The 18,391-nt window shown below is 42.2% G+C and overlaps 1 protein-coding gene across 4 annotated transcripts in view; it reads left to right on the top strand.

Moving 5' to 3' along the window:
- FAM107B (family with sequence similarity 107 member B) overlaps nt 1–12,893 on the top strand; it is an 86,780-nt gene extending 73,887 nt beyond the window's left edge. For all 4 annotated transcript variants that reach the window (XM_067703892.1, XM_067703896.1, XM_067703890.1 and 1 more), the window contains exons 2-4: nt 269–452; nt 8,764–8,914; nt 9,890–12,893. In XM_067703892.1, the coding sequence (XP_067559993.1) occupies nt 325–452; nt 8,764–8,914; nt 9,890–10,006 (396 nt within the window). In that variant the 5' untranslated portion in view covers nt 269–324 and the 3' untranslated portion in view covers nt 10,007–12,893. The remainder of the gene's footprint in view (nt 1–268; nt 453–8,763; nt 8,915–9,889) is intronic.
- Nucleotides 12,894–18,391: the final 5,498 nt, after the last annotated feature.

The raw sequence follows: 18,391 nt of genomic DNA, 5'->3' as shown, positions 1-18,391 counted from the left end.
CCCAGCCGCTCTGCGGCATGTGAGATCTTCCTGGATTGGGGCACGAACCCGTGTCCCCTGCATCGGCAGGCGGACTCTCAACCACTGCGCCACCAGGGAAGCCCTGCCCCTATCTCTTTGACAGAGCTTCAGAGTTTTCAATGAAGTGGTGAAGGGGCCCCGTGGCGGATGCGGTGTCAGCTGCTGGGCCAGCCCGGCTGTCCTGGGCCTCGGCCTCTGTGCAGACGTCTGAGCAGAGACCACAGTGAATTTCATCTTTCTGTTTCAGACAGCCCGCTGGAGGATTCTGACCTGAAGGACACGTATCTCATCCCGAGAAACATCATGGCTGAGCCAGACTATATAGACGATGACAATCCTGAACTAATTAGGCCTCAGAAACTAGTCAATCCTGTCAAAACATCCCGGAACCATCAAGACCTTCACAGAGAACTTCTTATGAATCAAAAAAGGTAAGATGCTTTCTTGAGTGGAGTTTTCCTTAGGGGACTTTTAAGGTAACTAGATTTAAGTTCAGTTACGTTTACAAAGGCTTCGAAGAGTTGTTTGTTTCTTGACCATATTTAACACTTCCTATTCCTTTCGCATCCTTGAGTCAGGGCACCCATGATGTAAAGCCGTCTGCAGGCTCAGCTGCCGGCCCCAGGGTCTCTCGGAGTTCTGTGGTCCTGGGTCCCCTTCTCAAGTGGATGCGTATTTTAGAATTTGTACAGAAGGGGCTGGATTAAGGATAAAAGAGGGTGTCCTACGTCGAAGAGGAATACGTTATTGCTTAGATTTGTAAAAATTCTGAATTTTCCCCATATATCTGGGGAAATGTGAGAAGAGATACCACCCACTTCAGCATTTGTAGAGTGGCAGGGAGAAGTCTCTAGAACCACATCAGACTTAACAGTAGATAAGTACCCCCTTTCTTGTGTTTTCATTTGTTTGTTTTTAGGTAGCATTTTAAATGATTACTATCATTTTTATTATTATTAATTTTTTTTTGGAGAGGAGCAAAACATTGACCTTCAGTCTTCTCTGTAAACCATTTGTTAGTTCCATCTGTGTCATACGTAATTTAGGGCATTGGGTTCAGTATACTCTGCTTTTTTTAATTTTGAGAGTTTATTTTATGGAAGTCTAGCTGATTTACAGTGTTGTGTTAATTTCTACTGTACAGCAAAGCGATTCAGTTATACATATTTATATTCTTCTTCATATTCTTTTCCATCATGGTTTATCACAGGATACTGAACATAGTTCTCTGTGCTATACAGTAGGACCTCGTTGTTCATGCATTCTGTATATAATAATTTGAATCTGCTCATCCCAAACTCCCCATCCATCCTTCCCTTACCCACCCCCCTTGGCAACCGCAAGTCCTCTTTCTGTCTGTGAGTCTGTTTCATAGATAAGTTCATTTGTGTTGTATTTTAGATTACACATATGAATGATATCATATGGTATTTGTCTTTCTTTTTCTGATTTTGGTTAGTATGATAATCTCGAGGTCCATCCGTTTTGCAGCAAATGGCGCTATTTCATTCTTTTTTATGGCTGGTACTCTGCGTGTTAAGTGATTATGGGCAGGGCTACTGGACTGGGAAAGCTAAGGATGAAAAGTTGCTTTATTTATTAGGACACAAGGTTACTAGAAGATCTGTTAAGCTTCGTTTAGAACTGTTTTCAGGTCTTCATAGTAAAACTGTGTGCTGATCTGAGTTGTGGAACTGTGGCACTCATCTGCTCACTCTTTGCTAAGCCTTGGTGGAAAGGTAGCTACTGCCCACTGCACTGAAAGACGTGCAGACCAAGCTCAGCATTGGGGTAACGTTTTGGAAGAAGGGCCTAATTAAAAATAAAAATGAAACATTTTAAAAAGGGATGAGGGGGCATTTTTATGGCAGTTCTCCGTCGGAGTGTACCTCTGCCAGAACTCATATCTTCTGCCCCAGGAACTCTTTGTAACTACATTTCTCCCTCCAGATGTGGGAATGTGACTTACTTTCTGTCCCCAGCACACTAGCGTGCTGTCTGAATAACGCTTAATCAGTAGAATGTGAGTTTGATCCCTTTTGAATAAGTCCTTAGCTTCTACCTGTCTTTGTCGCATAAAAACAACAAAACCCCCAAGGATTTGGTATCATCACGCCCATAGCAAAACAAGACTGTATACGTTCCTAAACAGACCAGAGAATTTGGAGGCCGTCCTTCCTGGGAAACCGTGTCTGCATTTTGGTGGGAAGATGGAAAGTTTAATATCCTCTAAAAGAGGGTAGCCGAATGGTTTCCTAAACCAAATAATTTTCTGATTGTCTTTACCTCTTGGATCTCAGTCCCCTTGGCTGTCAGATAGGAGTAGGAGACTTAGTTAATCTCTAAGGAACATTCCAGTTCAAACTGTTGTTGGGTTTTTGTTTTTTCTATTTTATCTATGAAAAGGCTCCACGTCAGAATAGAGACAACGGTAAAGCAAAGTTGGTGGAATAGTTGTTCTTTGAATTAGAGGCTATAGGCTATTCTGCAGAAATGTAGTTAGTAGCCTGGGTCTGTCTGTGTAAAACATTACATTCAGTTTGTGCAACTGAATCTGTTTCCAAATTTCCTGGAGTAGGCACATTCTGTGAAAATGGACCTCATTCCTGTTTGCCTTTCTGTCGCCTGTTCTTTCTTTTCCTTGTTTGCACAGCTGACTCCTTAGCCAGGCCCAGCTCAGCTAATTTTGGAGAATGCTCGTGTTCACTCGAGCACCGTGGTATAGAGAGGACCTGGGCCTTGAGGTCAGGGAGAAATGGTATGAATCTGGTTTGCCATTGAACTTGACCTACCTTTTATGATCCTGGATAGGGTCTTCCTTCCTGAGATCTGCTTCTTCATCTCTAAAGTAGGGGATAAAAATATCTTTCTTATAAAAAATGAAAGTAAATGAGAGCATGTTTAAATACCTGTTAAAACACCTGGCATATAAGAAGTGCTCATTTAGTCCCATCCATCTTCCCCCTTACTATGTAGCATCATCTGAAATTTCCTGTTGCTTTTTCCCCTTTTTCTCTGAAAAGTTCTGGTCTGGTTGTAGAAGTACATTAAAAAAAAAGAAAGAAAATTAAAGGGAGGTTTCAAAATCAAATGAATATATCTTATCCTATGCCTTCCGGTTTTTTCAAGGTAAAATCTTAGTTTGGTAGGATCCTCTTATTAGGAATACAACTGGTTTTAGAGTGAAAACTTCTCAAGCAGTTTCTTCTCTTTTATTCATCTTCTATCACGCATGCTTTTTAGAGACTGTGGGGTTTTTATTTCTGTTTTAGGGCCAAATAATAGAAAGCATCACATCAATAATATATATATATTTGGTTAAAGGATAGTGATAGTTGCTTACTGGTTTGTACCATAATGAACCTCTGTTTACTTGTCTGCGGTTTGTAAAGGGCCTTCCCATATTTTATCCAGTGATCTTTCCAGCAACCCAGTGTGTGTTGTCTTGGGGTTGTTCTCATTCGACATGTGAGTGAGAGGAAACTCAAGAGTCATTGGCTGAAGAGTCTTTTCAATTTCACATGATAGTTTTATTGGAATAAAAAAAGGGTAGAAATCAACATAGAATTACAGGCAGTTTAAATTAAAGACAGCGATGAATCAAATTTAATAACCATATAAATGAGAAGAAGGGGTAGGGGTAGGAGAGGGAGAGAGAACTGAGATGTACACGAAACAGGCTCTGTGGAGCTTTTCCTCTGCGTGGCCACAGTTTCACTCGAAGACCTGTCGCAGTCCAAAGAGTTGCCTTGCTTAGGAGAGCATATCCTCATAGGTATTCTAACGCCGTATCCTGCACTCTTTCAAGTATATCATTCTGCTCCTCTATTTGCTGTCTTTCGGACCCAGTTAAGTTTCAGGTTAAAAGTCTTTAAAATTTGATCTGGTCACAGTTTACCACCAAGTCTGACGATTAAGACCCTGTGTCAGGTTCTCAGATTCTTTGTTCCTATAACAAGGCAGATTGCAAGAGGCATTATTTTTGGTAGTTGAAAGATCAGTGTTCAAGAGGTCTTAAAAAATGAGGATATTTCCAATATAATTTAGAGAGAATCTGTCTTCCCTAAAAAGAGTACTTCTGGGGCAAACAGAGAATGCCCGGCTACTCTGCATCCCTACCAATGGCTCTTTGGCTTGTACATTTCAGTCGACAGTTTCGAGGTCCCTGTGTTTTTGGTCACTCTTCAGTTGGTGTGCTTTGTCAGACAAATAGGTAGATCCTCAGTAAATGCTTGTTGCCGTGCAACGTGGAAAAAAAATATGGGAAGCTGAGGTCGAAATATTTACATTTGAATCCACGCCGGTTGAAATGGCTCAGTCATAAACGCGGAGCAGGGCAGGCCAAACCAGGAGACTCCAAGATTCAAGATCAAGGGCCTGAAAGTCAAAGGCAACCCTTCCCCTCCCCGCTACAGAAAAATATTAGGCCAGGAGGTGTGTGGCTGGGTGGGCAGGGGAGGGAGCGTGTCGTGTTAGAGTTGGCGCCAGACCTGCCCCTGCCTCCGTGCTGACCTGGCTCTGGAGGCGTTCTCCCTTTTACGGGTTCAAGTGTGGCCGGTGTGGAGGCGGAGTGGCGTGAACATAGACCGGTCCAGTCGGCCCCTGAATGTGTTCAGTGGTTTATATGAAGTGTGAAACGTCGTCTGTACGTCTTCTGTACGTCTTCATCAGTGGTGGTGGGAGTACAAATTGTTGCGGCCTATTTGGAAAGCAGTTTCACGGTCCACATCCAAATCCAAAATGTGCAGACGCTTAGCCAGCAATTCTGCTTCTATGAATGTAGCCAGCAGAGATGCTTGGATAGGAGAGATATAAATGGACAAGGAAGCTCCCCGCCTCATTGCGTTCAATGGGGAACAATTGGAAACAACCTAAATGTCTCGCATTATGGACATGGCGAAATTTGGGCACTTCTGTACTCCGATAAGGGTCTAGAGAGTATGGGGCACACTCTAAACAGTGAGTGATCTTTGGGTGCAGGAATGGGTGCAGGGCCTCTACTGTGTACAATTTTCCGGGCCACCATTCACCTAGATTACAGTGCAAGTGGTGCACCCCGTAGATGTCTAACAGGAAGAGTCTAGGTGTGCTTTCCCTTTTTTTTTGCGGTATGTGAGCCTCTCACTGTTGTGGCCTCTCCCGTTGCGGAGCACAGGCTCTGGATGCGCAGGCCCAGCGGCCATGGCTCACGGGCCCAGCCGCTCCGCGGCACGTGGGATCTTCCCGAACCGGGGCACGAACCTGTGTCCCCTGCATCGGCAGGCGGATTCTCAACCACTGCGCCACCAGGGAAGCCCTGCTTTCACTTTTTATCTTGCATGTATGTATATAACACCTAACCTTTTTTTTTTTTTTTTTTCAAAGAGCACATATTAATTTTAAAAATCGGCTTGGTCCGCTGTGATAGTCACGAGAAGCAGTTCGGGAATAACTGTTGGTCTTGGGTGGTACCAAGCCCCCAGGTCGTAAGCAGTTGTCAGTCATAAAGGGATTGAAAGTTCTTGTTAATTGAATTGATTAAAGAGAATCAACGTTGTCATGCAGAGACTGATACTGTAATTTTTATGAAATTTGGAGCTTATTTCTGTCTTGCTACCTCTGCAGCCTGATCTAGTTTTAGACTCAGAGAATCACATAGGCAGTGCTTGACTTTTTCCATTCAGCATAGAAAGTTAAGTGAGCTGCTTGATAAAATATTAACTAAATTTGTATGACTTCTTGACTGTTATAAGTGCAGGACATTTATCATATAAGCACCATTTTCCTGAGTTTTGTGTTACTAAATATTTTATCTTACTGCACCACTGTGTAAAATCTTTGAACAGAAAACGCATACCATATATTAAACCCATTCACATGTTGTGATAGAATGCCAGCTTAACGCGTCATACATCAGAGTTTGTTCAACAGCTTTTGCATAAGCCAGAAGCACTTAATAACGGTTGAAGTTAATTTCACCAGTGAATTATAGTTTGAAATTTAAATTATGCAGGTAGCTAAATTCTTAATCCTAAAATTTAAATCCCTTAACTCTGTCTGTACTGTCATCCTGAGACTTTTTAATAGTCATGAAACTGCGTGGGTCTTTACTCAGATTATTTACAAACATTTTCCGGTGCTCAGTGACACTTAAGTCTATTGGAGTGAAGTACCATAAGCAACTTTTCTTATTACACTAAGACTTAATTTCCAGAGTAGTCTGTCTATACTTCTGTCCTCCTCATACAATCTTAATAACTGTGAAATAAGTTGTAAATCGCAAAAATAACCTGTCTCTTTTATTTCACTGGAAATATGGCTGAACTTAATATTTCTTTCTGTTTTTTTTTTTAATCTATTTATTTATGGCTGCGTTGGGTCTTCATTGTTGCGCGAGGGCTTTCTCTAGTTATGGCGAGCGGGGGCCCCTCTCCGTTGCGGAGCACGGGCTTCTCATCGCAGTGGCTTCTCTTGTTGCAGAGCATGGGCTCTAGGCACGCGGGCTTCAGTAGCTATGGCACGTGGGCTCAGTAGTTGTGGCTCACGGGCTCTACAGCGCAGGCTCAGTAGTTGTGGCTCGCAGGTTTAATAGTTGTGGCTCGCGGGCTTCAGTAGTTCTGGCTTGCAGGCTCTAGAGCACAGACTCAGTAGTTGTGGCACACGGGCTTAGTTGCTCCGCGGCATGTGGGATATTCCCGGACCAGGGCTCGAACCCGTGTCCCCTGCATTGGCAGGCGGATTCTTAGCCACTGGGCCACCAGGAAAACTCCTCTTTCTGTTTTTTTAAAACCGAAAGTTCTGCTAATGAAAATTGGGAAAGGGAAGACATATATGTTATTTTAACTCTGTGTCCTTTATCTTCAGTGATGGAATCCACTGACAGTTACTCTGTAAACAGCAACTTTGCAAAATCATTTATTATGCCCTTAAAAAGAGGTAGAGAGGAGAGATGCCAGCATTTTAAAAAATCACCACTAGGTAGATGTGGAAGTGTGACACCGAGGATTATTTTACAGATGTGATAGGGTGAACTTGAAAGAGATTGAGGCAAGGGTGGTGTTGAGATTCTTAGAGCCAGAGCACGTTTCGGAAATTCTTTCAGTTAACGGCAACTCACATGACTCCTAGTTGATTAGTCGCATTAGCTGATTGAAGTAGAGTGGAGAAGAGCCACGGAGGTCGACAGGCCTGATCTACAGACTCCCGGGTGTCATCAGCAAGGTCAGCAGGCGTGTGGGGAGGCGCACAGGCCACCTCGGTGGTCTGAGGCTGCTTCAGCAGCACCGGTTTCCCGCAGCCCAGAAAAGCACCTGTGCCGGTTGGGGCCACGTGTGCATGTGCGGACACGTGTGATGGCAATGTCACTCACCCCCTGGGCTGCTTGGCACTGATAGCGTTCTTCCCGTTCTGTGGCTTGTTTCTTTCTTTTTTTTTTTTTCTTTTTTTGCGGTACGCGGGCCTCTCACTGTTGTGGCCTCTCCCGTTACGGAGCACAGGCTCCGGACGCGTAGGCTCAGCGGCCATGGCTCACGGACCCAGCCGCTCTGCAGCATGTGAGATCTTCCCGGACCAGGGCACGAACCCGTGTCCCCTGCATCGGCAGGCGGACTCTCAACCACTGTGCCACCAGGGAAGCCCTTTGTGTATTTTGTTTGTTTGTTTCTTTTTTGGTTTATTTTTTATTGTCAAAGTTAATAACGAGTTGAGATGACTCAGGGGCTAGTGGAGACTGGCTCAAGAGAGAGAGGATGGTGAAGAGGGGGAGCCTGGACTAGAGAAATCCTGAGGAATTAGCCGAAGACATGGAGACCAGGCATGTCCCAGCTGACCTTTAACATAGACAGAAATCCCACCTGCGAAAATGCCAGTGAACGTCGTCCTTCTCCTGACCTGCCTCAGATATTTCAGATGAGGGTTGCTAGGGAATGGCCCGAGTTTGGGTTTTGTTTCGCCCCATTTGAAGAGATGGCAGCCTGATTGATCTCTCCCCAGTGTCGAGGTCCCCTGAAGCCTGACTTCTGTGTGTTGTCAGCAGTTGAAATGGTTCCAGAGCACTGGGCTGGGATTCGGGATACAGGTTCTCCAGGGCCATGCCCCCAGCCATGATGGAACCTTGGACGTGCCTTTTAGATGCGCAAGAATCCTCTCCCAAGTCCGAAACGTGAAGGGTTGGAAGAGGTTTCTGGGCCATTTGGTTGTTGAAGTGTCTGTGCTAGCTTCTCTCGAGGCTGCATTTAGTACTTGGGGTCAGGGGCTCGAGCCTGGGAAGCTTCAACATCTTCCTCTCCATGGTGGGTGACCGTCCCACCCAGCGAATGAGCATGCTGTTCCCCACCTTCCCCACCCAAACCTCCTGCGCTAACCTCCCTTGCAAGACCTAGCGTCTGGCATACGGTAGGCGCTCAGGATGATTTTATCGAGCGATGGGTTTTGCTTACTGTTGGAAGGTGCTCTTGCGCTTTCTTTCATGCTCATGGATTTCTGAGGCTCCCAGTGTCGACTGTTAGCTGGTGGTAGGCATCACAGTCACGCTAAGTCACTAGACCCCTCTTCTGTGGTTGACGCCTAAAATTTCTATTCATGAAAGATGCATCCACTAGATTAAAACTTTTAAATGTTGTTAATGCTTTAAATATTTTTTTAATTAAAAAAATTTATTTTTACTAGTTTTAATTAAAAAAATGTTTTTGAAGTATAGTTGATCTACAGTGCTGCATTCATTTCAGGTGTACAGCAAAGTGATTTGTTAATGCTTTTTTGCAGGGGACTTGCCCCTCAGAATAAGCCAGAGCTGCAGAAAGTGATGGAAAAGAGAAAACGGGATCAAGTAATAAAGCAGAAGGAAGAGGAGGCACAAAAGAAGAAATCTGACTTGGAAATAGAACTATTAAAACGGCAGCAGAAGTTGGAGCAGGTAGGGGTGATTGGGGTGAAGGGTGTTTTTTCGGTTGTTGTTGATTAAGGGGCACAATATATTGATTTGGTACATTTGTATCGCAATATGATTGCCATCGTAGTGCTAACTCACACCTCTGTCGCATCATATAATTATCATTTCTTCTAGCTGGTGTGGACAGTTAAGTTCTAGTCTCTTAGCAACTTTCACGTTTATAATCGTTTTGTTGTCGATAATCCCCGTACTGTGTATTAGGTCTCCAGGACTTACTTCTCTGCTAGTTGTGAGTACGTACCCTTAAATAGCATCTTTCGCATTCCCCTAGCTAGTCACCATTTTACCCTCTGCTTTTACGATTTCACTGTTTTTAGATTTCACATATGAGAGAGATCATACAGTACTTGTCTTTCTCTGACTTACCTTGTCCTGAGAAATAAAGGGTGCTGGAACAAGCAGAATTTCCCAGACACGTCGGATGTAAATGTTTTTATACCATGAAAGGAAAAGCTGAGACAGGTGTCTGCAGATGGACTAAAATACACTCAAGATAAAGGGAGGGATTCTGTTGAGGACCTAGAAGGGATTCAGGAGGCAAAGCCAAAACCAGGGAATATCATCACAGAATGCACAGCCCAGTGCTGGGAGCTCAAGCACTTGAGTGAAGTTCAGCTTCACTTAAGACTGTGGAGCAAGTGCGTGTTGCCCTCGGGTCCTGTTTTAAGTCTTAGCCTTAATCTTTAGGCTCTCGTCATCCCTCGGTATTTCAGCAACAACCAGTCAGCTGCTGCTCCTGTGCAGAATTCTTACCCCAGCAGCTAGATCCAGCCACGTATGTAAAGATACAAATATATTTAAAGCGGAGACCAGGAGAAACTTCCTTCCATTGGGAAATGGAGTTGTTAGGGACTTTGGAAAGAGGAACAGTGTTTTTGGAAAGCCTCTCTGTTTGTAAATAATTTGGAAATAATTTTCCTGTTTCTGAATTCTGTTTAGCTTGAACTTGAGAAGCAGAAATTGCGAGAAGAGCAAGAAAATGCCCCAGAGTTTGTGAAGGTTAAAGGCAATCTCAGAAGAACAGGCCAAGAAGTGGCGCAAGCCCAGGAGTCGTAGGTCCAGGCTGCAGAGACCGCGCACCAGCCCAGCGCACACAAAAAGTGTGTGCAGGGGCCTCCCCAGTACTTAACCTCAGGGCCAAAGCCCCTGGAGAGAATCCCAGCCAGCAGAGAACTGTTACTTTGAAAAGAGTTTGGTTTTGGTTTTCCTACCATCCGGGTTGGATCGGTTACACCTGTGACTGTTGCAGTTCCTATTCGCCAAATGAAGGACGTTGCCCAGCACTTAAGTTGGGATAATGGACCTGTGTGTTCAAAGACTTAAAAAATAACAACAACAAGAAAAAAAGGAAGAGGACACTGGCATAAATTCCTGAGAGTTGCACTACTTGGTTTTTCTTTCAAGCCAAGTTTAGTGGGGCACAGAGCCTTTTTTCTTTTCAAATGTAAAGAAAATGTGTTTCGTTCTTCCTTTAGTTACCCATTCAGTAATTTAGATCGCGCAGAAATGCGTTTGATCTGTTATATCCACTGTTTGTAAATTCTGTTTTCTTGTCTATTTACACTTTCACCCACGTTAGGCTTAACACCAGAGAATGTTAATATTCATGTTGAACACAGTTCTTACCTTTGTCGGCATTAAGATTCAGAAATAGAGTGAGGAACTTTAAAAATATGGGAACAAAGAGATACATAAACAAGACTACGTAAACGTCTGTCTTGATCTTATTTCCGTTCCTGTTGGTTCCCTGATGCTTCACGGTGACCTTCTACTTCAGGGAAGTTCCATCATATAAATCCATGTCTTGCTTTGATAACTGTTAGGGGGTTGGTTTTGTTTTATTTTGTTGTTAAGTTTCTTGCTCAGCCACGCCTTTTATGTGAAATAATCTCCCACTCCTTCGAGGAATAAAAACTAGTCCGTATAACCCAACCTCAGTGTCAAAAGTAGAGGGTCCAAATCTTTTGGTTTCTCCTGAGAGCAGTGTGGGGAAAGCTCCCATGTGGAGCTGTGAAGGAAGAGTTCTCTGGGTATTTTAATATGAATCAAATGTAGATTGGTCTCAAGGAGGCCCATTTGGAAGATATATAGCATTTATACATTTTTAATATTATTTGAAGCCAACCTTTGAAATTTTCTGATTAATGGTCACCTAGCTCTTTGCCCTTTTTTCTTGTGAAGAAAGGCTAGTTCACCACTACCTTAGTGATGGTGATGCGTTCGTAAGGATGATGTTGTGACTACTGTTGATCTCTCAGGAACAGCTGAGGGGAAGGGGAGGCTGCTCGGTTGGTGCTCTCCAGCTGGCATGCCGTACTCCACGTGTGAGCCCTGCGTTACCAACTACAGCCAGATTCTTAACGCAAAATCCCTTTTCTATTGCCGGGATGGGCAGGGGGACGTTCTGCTTGGGGGTGGTCTAGAAGAATTTGTGTGGATTCAGTATGTTCTTTGTAGAAACGGTTCAGCCGGTAATTCCTACATTGAAGGCTCTTCTTTTTTTTTTTTTTTTTTTTTTTGCGGTACGCGGGCCTCTCACTGTTGTGGCCTCTCCCGTTGTGGAGCACAGGCTCCGGACGCGCAGGCTCAGCGGCCATGGCTCATGGGCCCAGCCGCTCCGCGGCATGTGGGATCTTCCCGGACCGGGGCACGAACCCGCGTCCCCTGCATCGGCAGGCGGACTCTCAACCACTACGCCACCAGGGAAGCCCCGAAGGCTCTTCTTATAATTTCTTTCAAGAGTCATAGAAAGCTGGATCCTGAGCTTTTGAATCCTCAACAAGCCTAAGTAGAAAGTAGCTTTCTATGGGAATTCTGTAGTTTTCATGGTTGGTGATTAGGCTCCTGTTCACCCCTGATGTGGACAGGACAAAAGTAAATGCATAGATAATATACTGCTAGTCATAGAACATGTTGATTACACCTGAAACGGATTATTTCTCTCATCAGCAAGTATTATTTGAATAAAATATGAGGTGCTTAAGGTACAATGTTGCTCTATCATAATTTACTTTTGAAGGATGGAATGGTAACTATTTTTTTCCATCCTTCTTCCTTTTCAGAGAGGAAAGAGCATTAACTGATCATCTTGAAAGTACGTTTCCGATTGTACGTTGACTACAGTTCTGCCCCTGTGCATGTGGACTAGTGATGCAATTTGTAAAATGAAGATTCAGGAGTAGCTCATAGCCTTGAATCCAACCGGATATGTAAGATCTTTAGATTCTGTATCCTTGAAGCAATTCTACCACTTGATAAAATTCTCAAGGGCCCTAACAGGCTCCTTTAGAAAGACCAATTCTGTTCCTAGAATTTACCTAGAATGCATTCTTCACTGGGAAAAAATAAATTCCAAGAGTGTTTCCCTCCCAGTCTCACTCACAAATCTGCAGAATTATTAGTGGTTAGCAGTCCAAGGTTTGGCCAAAAGAAGACTTGTAAATAGTGTCAAGCGATGTCTCCTCACTAGACAGTGGAATGTCCAGATAGAAAAGCTCTTTGAAATTGCCAGGTCAGCTCAGCTTATAAGCCTGAGTTTAAAAAGGCATCATTCTCCCTCCACACTTTCATACTGTACAGTCCAGACCCCTAGGACTCATGAACATCCAAGCAGTTTTGTGCTTTGAGCCAATTTTTGAGGAAAATGGCTCCGTTTTTCCACTCTGCGGTTTTCTTAAAATAGCTCCGTGTTTTCTAGTCTCCGAGTAGCGTTGCTTTCTAAGCTATCACAGTTGACTTTATTCTTCTACTCTGAAAAATTCTGACTTGTTTGAGTGTATATAATATATATAAAGGGAGCCTTAATGGATTTGTTTTCATAATTTAATATTTTTTGTATTTGCTCTTGTATAATTGTTTTTAATGGAAAGTATTACAGAATTGAGGGTGGAATTCTTAGAACCAAAGTTATTCTTAATAAAAATCACCACACGCTTGGACCATGCACCCGTGTTTGGCTGATGTGTTTAAGACGGTTGTGTGGAATTGGAGGGGAGTGGGTGCTGTGTTCGATTCAAGGCTTAGAAGGTGGTTCGAGGCTTTCCCTCTGATGCCTTCCCCCCAAATCAGTTATGTCCTCTCGCCTTGTGTCAGTCAAGGCTGATGATTTATTCTGTCAAAGCAAATTCATGCTAAGGTGTTAGGCTACACGTTGCTTAGAATATGTGGTATTTTAGCAACAGCCGTCCGTGCTACAGATCAAAGTATTCTGAATTTTAGGTAGCTTGGTAGGACAGTGGGAGGTATATTTTGGGAAGGGCCGTTTTTTAGTGCTTGTGAGCACACATGACATGCCATAAGTATGACCATGAAATTATTTTGCTTATTCAGCTAAATTAACTTCATCCTCAAAGAAGTCACTTTGGGAAGCTGTACACATGACTGCATTATACTGTTGGTAGAAATAGCTTGGAGAGTGAAGTTTCTATACTTTGTCCTTATTTTCCACCCCCAAATTACTACTGAGCTTAGTCACCCAATTCCTAATGTCTTTGGAGTCTTTTGAAAAATTAAATCTACTCAGAGCAGTGAAGATTTGCTATGTCTAGGGTTTATACCATGAACTCCAAAGACCAATGAAGAAGGTGGGCTCCAAAAATAATTTGAAAAGTGGAATAACAAGGCAATTTTCCAAGGTGGCAGTTTTGAGGCTGTCAGTCCATTTCATTGGACCACTGTATGTTCCCTACAATAGTAGTCATAGACTTGAAAGAAGACAGAGGTCAATTAATATGTTTGGTAAGACTTAAAATGCTACAGTACAGCTAAAAGAAGTATTAGAATACTACTTCCAGGCTTACATTTACTAGTATAATGAAAAATGAAGTGTTTTATTCTAAGGTTTTAGGGTAAATAAAATCTTTATGAGCTAGCCTCACAGTCTCACAATTATAATTTCTACTTTTTTTTCCCAGGTGAGAAAATGCAGTCTGATTATCAATTGGGGATGTTGTGGAACATCTTCCCACTTGCCCTTAGATTTCCCAGCAAGATGGTAATGCCAACCAGAGTCTGGTATGCCTTATCGATATCTTATATAATTAGTAGGATCATACTGGGAATTTTTTCTACTAAGAATCATCAAGTGAATTCTCTGAGACATTTGGTTCTGTATTTTCTTGAACATACTGTTGTGTTCTTCTAAATTTGTTATTTCTATGTTCATGCCTCCTTTTCCACTTGGTTATTATGTGTGACCACTGCTGATGATTACTCTTCTGTGCTATAGTTTCCAGTGTGAACCAACAAACCCAGTTGTCTATCAGCTGGTGAATGGATAAGCAAAATATGGTATGTCCATGCAATGGAATATTATTCAGCCATGAAAAGGAACATAGTACTTATACATGCTTCAGTATGAACAAACGTCAGAAACATTATGCTAAATGAAAAGAGGCAGACACAAAAGACACATAGTGTACAGTTACATCCATATGCAATGTCCAGAGTAGATAGAACTATAGGGACAGAAAGCAGAATAGTGGTTGCCTAGGGCTGGGGGTGGGTATGGTGAATGAGTACAAATGGGCATGAGGTTTCTTTTGGGGGATGATAGAAATGATTTAAAGTAAAATTGTGGTGATAGTCATACAACTCTTTAAATATACTAGTAATCATATAAACATAAATCTACTAATACCTTAAAATGGGTAACTTTTATGGGATGTGAGTTATACCTCAGTCAAGCTTTTAAAAATGTACATATCCTTTGAATGCACAATTAGATTTCCAGGAATTTGGCCTTCAGAAGTATTTATCTGCACAAAGATTGTTGTTCAAAGATATTGCAGCATTTCTCATAATTTCTCAACCCAACTATATTTTAGTAGTTTACTAGATTGAGTATAATACATCTGTATTCCTTATTATGGGCTATAATGCATATCTTTTAAAATAATAAGGTATTATTATTTTATTTTACAGAAATAAGACTTTGAAGCTATACTATTATATAAAAAAGCAAGCTACAGGACAACACATGTAATATAATCCCATTTACATGAAAAAATTAAAAGTGTATCCATACATCTATATAAATGCTTATCGATAAGACGGGATGTTTACCTATCATGTAAACAGTAGTCACTTCTGGGGAAGGGAAAGGAATTGGGGTCAGAAATGGGGGATTCCTAGTTTAATTTGTGTATTTTTATATTTTTAATAATTTTACACAATTAAAGTGTGTTCTTGACCTACCGGTGTTTAAAATGGCATAAGAAGCAAAGAAAAAGCTTGGGGAAAAAAATGTGTGCTTCATACAAAATCATCTCTTAAAAATGAAATGATATTCATGTCATAATTATTTATGTGTTGAGCACATGTATGGTGAAAAATTACAACAGAATGATTTCAGCATTTCCAAAAAGCAAAGTAAAAGTGAATCCGTTTTAAGAAACTGTCAAGAATCCAATTATTTTAAGCACACAGACCTGTAATTGAAGCAGAATCAAAGGAAAAGAGGAGCCAGGGAAGGAATAAAGAGAAGCAAGGGCTCCAGAATGGCAGTGAGGAACATATCAGTTCTTTGTCGGCCCCCCCAGTGATGAACCAGAGACCTAAGCCGGGGCTCCTTGTAAGAGATCCAGTTGTAGGCTTCACCATGAAAACTCTGCCCTTTAAATGTTTCCTCTGCTACTGGAATTTAAGGTAGTGTGGCTACAATATTGGTTTTTCCTACTGTTGTTTTTGTTGGCTGAGGTCAAGGGGACTGGAAAGGTGGGGACATGCAGCTTGGTAATGAATTACTGATACCCTGTGCACACAGTGCCTTGGGGGAGCTTTAGGTTGGCCTATCACAGTCTTCTTGGGACGTATTCTCTCTTGGATGATAGTGAAACTTCTGTCTACCTTCTCCCTTGCTTCCAGGTGAAGCCTTCATCCTATTACTAAGAATATTTTATTTCTCTTTCTGTTTCTTCTGGATGAAGGAGGGTTACCATTAAAGCTTAGACTCAGCCATAAAAAAAGAATGAAATCATGCCATTTACAGCAACATGGATGGACCTAGATATTTTCATACTAAGTGAAGTAAGTCAGACAGAGAAAGACAAATATTATATAACACTTAACACGTAGAATCTAAAAATTCGTACAAATGAATCTCTATACAAAACAGAAACAGTCTCACAGATGTAGAAAACAAACTTCTGATTACAAAAGTAGAAGGGGGAGAGGGATAAATTGAGACATGGGAGTAACAGATGCACAGTATCATATAAAATAGATGAACAACAAGGATCTGTTATTTAGCACAGGGAACTATATTCAGTATCTTGCAATAAACTATAATGGAAAAGTATAGAAAAAAGATATATACATATATACGTGTAACTGAATCACTTTGCTGTGCATCTGAAACTAACACAATATTGTACATCAACTATACTTCAATAAAAATAAATAAGTAAAATTTTTTAAAATGATTTAAGCTAGCCAAAAAAAGAAAAAAAAAAAAGATTTTGGCTAGCCAAAAGAGGAGCTAGCCAAGAACTGGAGAAATGCTGGCCTTTTACAAAGGGCTAATAGGCACTGGGATGGAGGCTGGCTTAGAATAGAATTTACGTCAGAGAATGTAGGGTGCAGCGTCAATTGTCCTGACTTCACTGTTGAAGTGGGAGGTGTGATCACATGGGTACCACCTTGGTCATTTGCCCACAGTTATTTACTCATTCAAGAGGTTTCAGGAAACCATCACACCTGTGTCAGCCAGGTACCAGCGAAGAGGGGGCAACACGACCAAAACATCTACTGCAAGCCAGGGGGGCAAAATCTTACACAGTGAACTGAGAACCAGAGTCGGGTTCATGGATAACCTCTTTAGGGCTGGTAGCCAACCTAGGGCCATCATGAGGAGAAAATTCACTGTGTAAACTCAAATGAGCGAAGGCAATTTTCTGGTCAAAACTTGTGAATTGGCTTTAATTTGATGAGCTGTTTGTCCCCATTTCTCTTTCCTTCCTTAGTGATTTCAGTGTTTCTCAAAGATGCCAGCTCAGTCAACTGAAAGTACTTAACCGAAGATATTTACAAGATATCTTGCTAGAAGCTGGTTCCAGCCCTTGGGGTGTTTATAATCTTGTTCAGAGATGAGACATTGCTTAGGATGTAACAAATAATAACAAGCATTAAATTAAATGAACTGCCACAAGAATGCTGAGAAGATAAGACCTATAGGAGCAAATTAAGAAAAGAAAAGAAATACACTAAATCATGTGGGTTTACTGCTACGTAGATGCTCTCATAAATGTTCTCTGAAGGGAAGCAGTAGAAAGGAACAGTTCAAATGATGTTTTAAATGAAATGCGCATCTTATTGATCCTTGATCTTCCTTTTTGCTTCACAGACTCTTCCAAGAATAAGACTGGACAGTTTGAAAACCCAGGTTTTTATGAATATCAGTAATAGGAGAGTGGAGTGCGGCGAGGAGAGCACAGCAAGTAAGCTCACAGGCCCGCCACGCACAACAGCTTGTAGGGTTGCCAGGTAACGTCTGACATTATTTCCAAAGGACTTCCTGAGGTACTTAAGGTTAGGCTATGGGTGAGTATATTTTGCTTCCTAGCGTGAACCCTGAAGAACTGTGCAGTTTGCGGTGACATGATTAATACCAAGCAAGTGGCAGGCTGTTCCCACGTGCCTGGAGTGGGCACACAGGAATGAATGGCACTCCGGGGAAGCACACAGTTCCTCTCCAGGCTGTTTGTCCGTTTTTATCACAGTGCTCAGTGACGGGGCTACAAAATCATGTTCAGTCCCTGTTGTTTTGGGGCTTAAAATCTAATAAGGTGCCAAATATTATTCAAAGAATCACACAAACAGAATGTGACAACTGTGGTGTGTGCTATGAAGGCCCCCAAAGAAGCAGGAGACCAGGCAGTGAGGGTGAATCCACAGGTCAATTTGCACCGACAAATCTAGCCAATTAGAAACTACTAGAAAGACAGAAAGATCGCGCCAAGTCTGAGTAGAACAAGATTGAACGCATGTAATTGCTCTTTCTCTTCCACATTTTATTCTTCGGACAAGGACATTTAACCCATAATCCAAGACTTGGAGGATTCCAAATGTAGGCTGTTTATTTACTCGTACTGATAAGCTATTCATCTTAGAGATAAGTCCCCTCCTCCCTCATTCTCAACACAACTCATTAACTACACCCCCACCCCTTCTCACATAGTGAAACAGAAAAGACATTTTAAGGCTGATCAAACATTATCCAGCCAGGTGAGTTCTTTTCTGCAAACCTGCAACTTTGAGGCTCTCATGAATCCCCTTGCGGTGTTGGAGGTGATGACTTTCTTTACCGTATTTTCCCGAATGGCCTGCTTCGTACACAAGATCTCAGGGAATCCGGCCCACATGGTATCGATCCAAGCTGTGCTGGCTTTTTCTGCAGTGCTGCGTCCTTTTCCTCTTGTCTTATTTGACCCGTGGTGGCTTTTG

Source organism: Pseudorca crassidens, chromosome 1 (genome assembly GCF_039906515.1).
Source record: "Pseudorca crassidens isolate mPseCra1 chromosome 1, mPseCra1.hap1, whole genome shotgun sequence".
NCBI classification, from domain to species: domain Eukaryota; kingdom Metazoa; phylum Chordata; class Mammalia; order Artiodactyla; family Delphinidae; genus Pseudorca; species Pseudorca crassidens.
Note: the sequence above shows the minus strand (reverse complement) of the source record. Positions and strands in the feature narration are given on the sequence as shown.